Source organism: Zerene cesonia, chromosome 22 (genome assembly GCF_012273895.1).
Source record: "Zerene cesonia ecotype Mississippi chromosome 22, Zerene_cesonia_1.1, whole genome shotgun sequence".
Classification (NCBI taxonomy): Eukaryota; Metazoa; Arthropoda; class Insecta; order Lepidoptera; family Pieridae; genus Zerene; species Zerene cesonia.
The window spans coordinates 4,048,603-4,059,045 of record NC_052123.1 but is presented as its reverse complement, the minus strand read 5'-3'; the positions used below and the strand labels follow the sequence as shown (position 1 = coordinate 4,059,045).

At 36.6% G+C, this 10,443-nt stretch overlaps 3 protein-coding genes and 1 non-coding gene across 22 annotated transcripts in view; 1 reads left to right on the top strand and 3 right to left on the bottom strand.

Moving 5' to 3' along the window:
- LOC119835991 overlaps positions 1 to 6,867 on the top strand; it is a 19,854-nt gene extending 12,987 nt beyond the window's left edge. For both annotated transcript variants that reach the window (XM_038361143.1, XM_038361142.1), the window contains exons 5-6: positions 2,959 to 3,093; positions 3,569 to 6,867. In XM_038361143.1, the coding sequence (XP_038217071.1) occupies positions 2,959 to 3,093; positions 3,569 to 6,571 (3,138 nt within the window). In that variant the 3' untranslated portion in view covers positions 6,572 to 6,867. The remainder of the gene's footprint in view (positions 1 to 2,958; positions 3,094 to 3,568) is intronic.
- On the bottom strand, positions 387 to 458 carry Trnaa-ugc. The gene has a single exon. It is a non-coding gene; the product is annotated as a tRNA-Ala (tRNA).
- Positions 6,868 to 7,070: 203 nt separating the features above from the next.
- On the bottom strand, positions 7,071 to 10,120 carry LOC119836084. Its single transcript, XM_038361321.1, has one exon. It carries the CDS (start codon positions 10,037 to 10,039, stop codon positions 9,803 to 9,805), a length of 237 nt encoding a protein of 78 aa, XP_038217249.1. The 5' UTR covers positions 10,040 to 10,120; the 3' UTR covers positions 7,071 to 9,802.
- The window catches only part of LOC119836082 (serine/threonine-protein kinase MARK2-like), a 159,296-nt gene continuing 158,946 nt past the window's right edge, over positions 10,094 to 10,443 (bottom strand). For all 18 annotated transcript variants that reach the window (XM_038361317.1, XM_038361313.1, XM_038361314.1 and 15 more), the window contains one exon: positions 10,094 to 10,230. In XM_038361317.1, coding sequence (XP_038217245.1) covers positions 10,172 to 10,230 — 59 coding nt within the window. In that variant the 3' untranslated portion in view covers positions 10,094 to 10,171. The remainder of the gene's footprint in view (positions 10,231 to 10,443) is intronic.

Genomic DNA, 10,443 nt, shown 5'->3' with positions numbered 1-10,443 from the left:
TTTTAAACAACTTCACAGAAATTCAGCTTGTTGGGACTTTATGTAACTTCGAATGTCTAAATTGACCGGACTACACATAGAATTCGTGACCATATTGAATAATGTAATTAAACCTCCATTTACCCGCGGCTTCGCACGCGTTAAATTCGGAGTAGTTTAATAATGTTATTGTATAGGTAAACTTTCCTCTTAAATCACTTTATCTAAAAAAATGCATCAAAATCCGTTGCGTAGTTGTTTTAAGGATTTAAAATAGGGACAAAGGGACAGAGAAAGCGACTTTGTTTTATACTATGTAATGATACGAAACGAAAAAGGATTAAAAAAATAAGTACATATTAATAAATGAATTAAGGAAAAAAGCCAAAAAACTACTTTAAAAAAGTTGGAGATGCCGGGGATCGAACCCGGGGCCTTTCACATGCAAAGCGAACGCTCTACCACTGAGCTACATCCCCCACATTTTGACAAACATAATATTAAATAACAATTTGATATTCAATAATGAAACAAGTAACTGTTGAAACAAAAGAAATTAATGAATAAATGTCACGTTAATTATTGTTTAGATAATTTATGTCATAGTGGACATTGGAGCTGGTGGGTAGCCTGATGGTAGACGCTATCACCGCCCATGAACATTTGGAGATTACGCCTCTAGATATGGATTGATGACTTAAAATAATATGGGATACAGAGAGGATTTATGACGGGAACGAAGGGAAGGATAGGGAAGGGAAGAGGATACGGGCTTCTGACTGTGTATATAGTTTAATTATTTGGACAATCCTAATTGTTTTTTTTTTTAACTAAATTTAGCTTCGCATATTATGCACTTCGTTAACTAAGCAAATAAACTGATAAACAGATTTTTTAACAGCTTAAAATAACAATATATGGTTCTGTAGCAGGGATCCAATTGTTTCGCTAAATATTTATTTAATTTTATCATTCAAATGTATTTCAAATTTCGAAATTCGCCAACTTGGAGCGGAGTCGGTCAGTAATCAACGGCTTATGGAAAATTGTGGGACGATTCAGAAGTGATTCTATAATTCACATTTATGTTATGTATTTTTTATTTAGAGTTTATCTAGAACTCTTTATTATCCTACTATATCCTACTAATATTATAAATGCGAAAGTTTGTAAGGATGTGTGTGCGTTTGTTGCTATTTCACGCAAAAACTACTAAACCGATTGCAATGAAATTTGGTACGTAAACAGGTGGACAACTGGAATAACATATAGGCAACTTTTTATCCCGATATTCCTACAGGATACGGACTTATGCGGATGAAACCGCGGGGCCCAGCTAGTTTTATATAAAAGAAGTTGTTGTAGTTTTCGCATACTTTTTGGCACATAATTTTTCAGTTATTGCCGTGCCGTATAATTGGCGTTTCTCATATGTAATAAGAAAGATTATTAACAGCTGTAAGGTGCCTTAATGAAAAAAATTAGAAGTCTAAATTAATAAATGCTTGAGTTTAATCACAACGATTAGTTTACCAGGAAGAGATAGGAATCGAGAAATTGCAAGCAAAAACAATAATAAATCGCACGTTTCGGATCATTTAACACATAATAAATCATACAAGTAGGTACCATTTAATATTTATACTTATTTGACTTAAAGATGCGTTAAATATTGTCAATTAATAACAACAGACATTTTTAAACTTTTCGATTAAAATTTAATTAAAATGTTTTATTATCTATTTTTCCTAATTAAATCTGTGTAATAATAAATGCGAAAGTGACTGTCTGATATTTCATACCTGAAACCCTAATTAAAAAGGCAAGGGACGGTGTTCGTCAGTCTGTCTGGAAAGTGCGAGTTAGACTTGCGCACTGTTGCACAACAATTGGTGACCCATCTGATTTATGACCGCGACGACCGTTGCTTAACCTTGTTCATTTATGACTACAGCTAGTAATTAGCCCGGCCAATCTTGTTCTGCCAGGACCCTTATCACCCAGGGAATTAAAAAATTGTTTACGTCCGATTCGCGATTTTCAGACATAACCTAAATAAAAATTTCATCCAACGTTCGAGCCGTTTCCGAGGAGCAACTAACAATGCGACGCGATTTTATTTAAATAAATAAGTTGTATATTATATATTACATATATATAGGCTAATATTATAAGTAATGAAAAAAAAAACAGAGAAATCGATGTGAAACCAACCAACCAACTAGTTATAACATTGTATACGCAAATACGAGAAAAGCCGAGTGCAAGGGACTTTGCTAAAAAGGCTGCGACGCAGAGTTTTTTCTGTAATCAACTTCATATAGCATTGGTATGCATTTTTTACACACCTAACACGTTAGTAGCTATGTATTTATTTATGATAAACACTATGAAATTCTAGTAGACATATATATATACGTACAGACATTTCAGACACTATTAAACACACGTACAAATAAACAGTAAAATACTGCTTTTTTAAATAAATTATTTGATTTTATCTACTTGTCTGCTAAAAACTATAGTTAAAAAAGACGAAATATGTTTTTCAAGTGTCTTTAGATATACAAAATCATACTGATATAAGTTTGTGGTCGGTTAAAGCTCCCGTGGCCTCTTCACTAACGCAGCTACCTAGGGCCCACGACTACTTTCCTCGGGTGCCGTGGGTTAAAAATGTGTATAAAACATATAATAAATATCCTTCAAATCTCCAAATGTTATATTATTAGTATTGTTTTTTATTTCGTATTTTACTTGTCTTAAATTGAAGGCTAACTTATTTTCCTAAATCAATAGGATATAAATAGCACTTAGCGATCAGGGAATATAAACTATCCTTTATCCTTTCTCAGGTCTCAAACTGTCTCCGTTACAAATTTTATCTAAGTCGGTTCTGCGGTTTAGACGTGTAGAATAGACAGACGAACAGATTGTTTTCTTTTGTATTTGTTATATTAGGTCATTTTTTGTTTACAGTCAGACCAGCATGTAAGGTATATAGCAGACGGCAGCGGGTACCACGGCGCAGTTAGTGTGTCGACTAATGGACACCAACACTCGCATTCGTCAAATTTCGCTTTGGGCCAGAGAGCTATTGATTTGGATAGACAGGTTAATATAATCTTCTAATATATAAAATTCTCGTGTCACAGTTTTCGTTGCCATACTCCTCCGAAACGGCTTGACCGATTTTGATGAAATTTTATCCGGTATCTATGAGAATCGGCCAACATCTATTTTTCATACCCCTAAATGATAATAGTAAGGCAGAACAGCGTTTGCCGGGTGCAGCTAGTAATATTATAAAAGACATAGAATAAATAAATAAATAGAAAACATTGCTACACTAGGCTAGATTATAATATAAAATGTTTCATATCACGAAGTATTAGGTGTAACTTGATTGATTTGTTCCTTTTATTAGATTTGATGTTTGGTGTCAAACAATTTCCATTAATTAATTATTGAAAAGAAACAATTTTTTTTATTCAATAAAAACGTGTGTTGTAGGTAAAATATAAAATTCACATCAAAAATACTCATAATAATTAGAATTATGCATTCTAAGTAAATCTAATCTTTTCAGATACCTTCCCAAGCATACAGTTCCAAGATCCCCAACGAAACACAAGAAACAAGTGCTACATCGGACCTCAGAGCTCAGAATCCACTCGAGATATTTCTTCTCCAAACTCAATTTCCAGCCCCGAGCCTACAATCCAATCAAGTTTTCCAATTAATTCCAGAACAACTGCAGAATGTACAATATCCGAATTTCTTCTACAACGAACTACCCAAATCGGAAATCTTCAATTTCCGCGTGGAACACAATTCGAATGATAATGTTCCAAATACAAATTATCAAATAAACGAAAATAGAAATACGGAAAATACCAAATTCAATACAGAATCGAACAAACAAAATATCGAAGTAGTACAAGTATTTAAAAACCACAATTGCACGAACAACGATGAAACAAGTAATAATAAAGTACACGAATCCAACGATTACTTCGAATTTCCCAACAATCACCTCAATACAGGACTTGGAGACTTTGGTGCTAAGGAAAAAACGCCTTTATCCTATCGCGGTACGGTTCACTTTCAAGTGGATCCGCCAACAACAAATGAAAGAAACGAAAGATTAATTTATTCAACTCTATCCGACTCAACAACATCAAGACCAGTGACATTTACTGAGGAGGAAGGAATATCTCGCTTAGTCGCTTCTACACAAGACTTAATATCGAACGAAGACCTTTTGAAAATAAATCATGCTGTGGAAAGATCAGTGTATTCGTTAAATGATGATTTAATTAAGCCCCGTCAAAGATACAGTGCTCGCTCACAAGGTTACTTCGATTCCAAAAGAATCACACCACACAATCTACATTCGGTTTCCACAAAGTTCGGAAATATCGTTAATACAAAGACACAACACGATAATAACGTACAACAAAATCATATAATCGATGAATATAAATTCAATTCTCCAATCATTGTGGAGGAGTCGAACAACGAAAGTTTCAAAGACAAAGCTATTAATAATTTTATTTCCACAATGGTACCGTATATCGAAAACGGATATGAATTAGTCGCTGTGAAAAACAGTTTAGATGAAAATAACTCCAATAATAACGAAGAAAATCTGGTCAATATAACTCCACGGCCAATCAGCCAGAACTATTTAACACCGATAACAGTAGCTCTGCGACTTCTTAATAACGATACAAGTGATCATCAGGAAGACCACGAAATTTCGGAAAGTGAAAACGTACCCAAAACTGTTATTCCTAAGAAAGAGCGAACTATTATAGAAATACAACAATCGATTCCCTTGGAAATAACACATATAAATGACGTAGAATATCACGAATATATGGAAGACGGCAGAATTAATAACAGACGACCCCCAAACTATGCAAAGGCATTATACGAACAGTATATGCAATCGATCCAAGCAAACGATGACAGAAATCAGCCTGATCAACAAAATAAACACAACTCTCAAGGAAATAACGCGCAATCTAACGATAACGACGGAGCTGGTAATGCATATACTGAAGTTATTGTAAAACCAAATGACGCAAACCTGAGAAACTCGTACGAATCTCATCAAAATTACAAGAACAACGATAAAGTGCTACAACCAATTATCATAGAAAAGGAGGTTCCAGTAACAAAATACGTCGACAGATATATAGAGAAGAAAGTGCCTTATCCAGAACCAGTGGAAGTGGTCAAGCAAGTGCCGGTCGATCGACCCGTGCCGTATCCAGTGCGATACGATACAATCGTGGAAAAACCCGTAGAAGTTACTAGATACGTCGACAAACCGTACCCCGTTGAAGTGTTAAAGCCGTATCCAGTAGAAGTACGCGTACCGTATCCAGTAGAACACAAGGTTTATGTAGATAGACCAGTTCATGTGCCCTACGCGGTGGAAAAGGTTGTTGAAAAAAACGTTATACACCCAATAGCTGTTCCCACTCCCATAGCTGTCCCAGTTCCAGTCGAACATAAAGTCCTCTACCCGATCCCTGTCGAAAAACACATTCACATACCAGTGCCAGTGGAAAAACCTGTCGAGAAAATCGTTCACAAAGAAGTCCCTGTGCCCTACCCGGTCGAAAAGAAAGTGCCCTACCCTGTGCCTCAGGAAGTCCAAGTGCCCGTACCTTACCCAGTGGAAAGGCGGATTCCGGTTCCGGTAGAAAAAATTGTGGAAAAACCAGTCACAAAGATAGTCGAGAGACACATTAAGGTCCCAGTGCCTCACCCCGTGCCGTACCAAGTGCACGTGCCGAAACCGTACCCAGTGGACAGAATAGTCGAGAAGAAAGTACCCTATCCAGTCCACATTGACCACATTGTGGAGAAAAAAGTACCTGTCCAAGTGCCCTATCCAGTTAAAACTGTAGTCGAGAAAATTGTGGAAAAACCAGTCATCGTCACGAAGTATGTTGACAAACCATACCCTGTTGAAAAAAGGGTCCCCTATCCCGTAGAAGTTCCGGTGGAAGTGAAAGTGCCATATCAAGCAGAAAAAGTGCAAAAACCGGATGTACCTTATCAATTTGAGAAGATAGATCCGACGATATATTTCGGATACGGGAACGGCGGGTACACGCAGAACGGAGCGCATTATATAAACTACATTCCCCTGCACAAAGTGTCCACGCTGCAACAAACAAATCAAAATTACCAAACGCAGCAACAGGCGGAATCGCAGAGAAATTATCAAATACAAAAAGCCAGCGACGAGTACTTGAAGAGTTTGAACAAAATGCCAGTTTATACAACATTGTGGGGCAACCAATACGCTTCTTCATACACATACTTAAACGCTTCGAATACTAAAAATCTACCAACAAATGGTATTACAAATGATCAGAAATATGTCGGGCCTCCGCCGATGAAAGAATACAATTTCACTTGGGAAAGAAATCAGGATTTCGATAGGCAAAGACGGACGGACAGGGTTCCTAAGATGACCAATTTGAGAATAGAGTATGGCGGTTTCAAACCACCTCTAGTACCTAGCACAGAAGTCGATTTAGATGGAAACCCGATAAATAAGAAGCAGTAATTAAAATTTTAATAAGCGATTCGCATTTAACTTAAATCTTATAAAGAACTGTTTTTTTATCGCCAAGTTAAGTGATTATTTTAAAGTATCGCCAATACTTATAACACTTCGACTTTTAAAAGCTTTAATATATTATTATTTCTAGTAAGTAATTAGTAGATAAGTGTATAACTTATTTCAAAATATTGTACTTTAAGAGAATACAAACGTGTATAACAAACTAGATTTTAAGTTATCGTAATGACTTTATAATGCTCAAATATTATGTTGTTGAAAATAAAATGACAAAATAAATACGTGCATTGTTTTACTTACTTAACTCCCTGGTAAAACTATGTAATGACCGTTCAAAAGTGCTTCTAGGAGTCTAATGGAATACATAAATGTTTGAGTTTGAGTCCACTAGTTCCCTGCAGATTCGCCTGTTCTCAAAAACAATTTTATTTTTATTTTTCACTGGATATCTAGAATATAAACAAGAGTAAAACAAAAACAATTATTGGAATTAAAAATAAAATTTATTTCCACTTGAATATCTCACAAACGCCGCAGCCAACCCACAGGAACGGTCGACTCTATTCTAAATTATATAAACCAAAGCTCATATATATAAATATATAACTACAGTATGTAACCATTATTATGTGTAGCGGCTTCGCGTATCGCGACATCTTATTTCATTACAAATAAAAATTTAAACATAATTTTTTTGTTAACTGTACAAAAACTCGAGGTATATTCCAATAAAATCTAAGATTGCAAATAAACTTCTACATCACATCAATCAAATCACCGGAAATAATGTTTCATGAAAATAAATAAAATTTGCTTCTCCTAATCCGCAAAAAAATCATTTATAGTTCTATATTATTCATTTCGTACATTTATTACTAACATATCATGGCACGATTACTTTTTGTAATGTCTCCGAGATCATTAAAATTAAAAAAAAAAAACGTTTAAAACCTTTATAATACATTTTCAAAAGAGTATTCATAACAAGTTGCATTTATGAAAAAAAAAAGAATATTCGAGATATAAAATGAATGTACAAATTTCATTATTAAATAGGGAACAAGAAGGTATAGAGTAAAACAATATAAAATCCTTGGTATATAATATATTGCGATGATCACGATATACGAAGCCGACGTGTCAGATTTGTGATTTTCATGTAAAAGTATAACACTACGCTTAATTAAGATTATTTAGAAAAAACGCGATCGCCGCACGGCTACATACATACAGACCTATGTTTAATTATATCTAGTAAGTATGCATATCACACACAATAAAATGACAAAATTAAACAAAAAAAAAAAACTCCGAAAACATCACACGAAATCACAAAAAGGCTGAACGCACCGTTAATTAGGGTTGCTACAACAAAAATAAAAATTAATAAATTTGACACAATCATGATGAACATTATTGCTATAACTACAAAGTTCATAATACTTCCATCACATTACACTAATTTAACTGGTCACCCTATAATGCGCGCGAGTTGTATCGCCGCCCGTTACTATAAATGAGAAAACAATTTTGACACTTTCTAATTCAGCCTTATAATTAGAAAGAGACAAGTGCATGCGATCGCGTACAAACGACCATTTTCACACAGATTTCAACTAGTTTTCAAAATTCGAACGCGAATGACGCGCGCCAGATAAAAAAAAGATTTTTTTTTAAACCACAGTCAAACAGCTGACTTATTATTGTTCACGACCACGCCATACGCGTCCGCATTCGAGAGCCGTTTTAATTTTTTGGCGTCACATCAGAATCAATAAAAAAATATCGACTAAAAAAATTGAGTATAATACGAGTCGAACGTTTCAACAAATTTCAATACAAATAAAACAAGTTCGTAAGGTGTGTGTGCTCTACAAATAAAATTCATAAGAATTTCTAAAGTGACGTCAAAAAAACAAATAAGGATTAGCAATAATTAATTCTCTTACAACATTTCAAGCAATACTCAAATTCCGTAGCAAAAGTGTAATATGATTACCTAATTACATTTCAACAGACAGCCATTTGCATTTTCCTTTATTTTTTTTATTTTACTCTCATTAGACTGGAAACAAAATTACAATTAACACTAAGCTAAAACTTGTATGTTGAGCGCGAACCCACTTTGTACATTATTACATTACATTATTAATATACGTAAAATTAATAATAATAATTAAGCGATAGCACGAAAATTACGCCATGTCCGGTGAAGGTTTGTTTGGATGCTGTTTCCTTTTGTTCTATAAATGTCTTTTTATACGATTGATGTTTCGAATTTCATATTAGATTAAGTTTAACAACGCATCCCGTCTCCATCGACCCCGACCGACACTTATCTACAATTAAAAATAATAAAAAACCACGTGATTCTCACAGTGATGATATTTTACAAAGGCGTTGTTTAATTGAGAGCATATAAATAACTAATAAAAAAAAATTATAATAATAATGCATCGATCGAAACACCATCGGCCCCAGATCCATCTTGGCACATCGTTAATCACGCCCATTTTAATATTAAATTGAATCTTTTTTCTCACTTTATCGTTAAAAAAATATTAAAAACATGTCGAATCACCAAATAAAACAATGTGTAAAGATGAAAATTATCACGCGCTGAATTATTTACACATGTCCAACGTAAATTAAAAAGTTATCACCTAAATTATATTTGTCGATGATTATTATTTATAGATTAACCATAGAGTATAATAGCTATGCTTCGCACTTCTCTATGCCAAGTGACGCGCACGCAGGGTCGGACGCGTCACCTTTGTGTGTATAACAATATTATTGCTAAAATTCGAAAGAAAAACAAAACTGTAACATAGGGGAAAGCCGCGTTCCGATATCTTTTCTAGTTCGGGATGTGCGCTAACTCGCTGTCTGTCAGATACTAACTTTATAATTTAAGCCCGTGGAAACTCATTCGTCGCCCGCCTTCGTGTGCATAGTGAACAGAAAACTTCATTTTCATATAAAACCGTTAATTCACAATCGGAACGCGCTTGACCTTAACAAATCAAATACAAACAGCCAACATAATTAAAAACGGAGCGAGCGAGTCCATAGACAAAAAATCGCAAATCGAAACGCGCCTCCGTCCGCCGCGAAACAAATTCGAAATTCAAAACGGTCAACACAAACGAACGGAGCGAGGCAGTTCATACTTCGCATCCAACAAAGGCAACGCAACAAGAGCGCGTTCGAAATTCAAAAATCGAAATGCTCCGGCGGCGGGATGGGCTCCGTGGGCAGGCAGTCGCACGGCGGCGGCGGCGGCGGCGCGTCGCGCTCGCGGCGCAGCGCGTGCGTGCTGGCGCTGTGCCGCGCGCCGCGCTCGCGCTCCGGCTCGAAGTAGGCGCTGCGCGCGAGCGGGCACGCCGCGCTCAGGTAGTGCGCCAGCGTGCCGGCGCGCGTGCGCAGCCCCGCGTTGGCCACCAGCACCATGTCGTCGGCGGAGAGGCGCAGGCTGTCGGCGCGCGGCGGCGGCGCGGGCGGCGCCAGCGGGGCGGGGGGCGGCGCGGCGGGGGCGGGGGGCGAGCGGCGCCGCCGCCGCCGCCGCGGGGCGTGCCCGGGCAGTCACAGCTTGAGCTCGTTTGCGATCTTCGACGCAATGTTCTTGAAGCCGATGCTGGTGCCTGGGTAAGCGACGTCAAATAAGTTACATTTCAGAGGCGAATCCATCTAAAACATCATAATCAATGGTGTATGAAAAATTGACCAAAAAATCAATGTTTTCTGTGACATTCGTGACACCCTGTTACCAGCACCTTACAGATAGGTGATGATAATGTAAAAAAATAATAGGTAGGATAGTGATAATGTAGGTGAAACAGGAACTGTTTTATCCA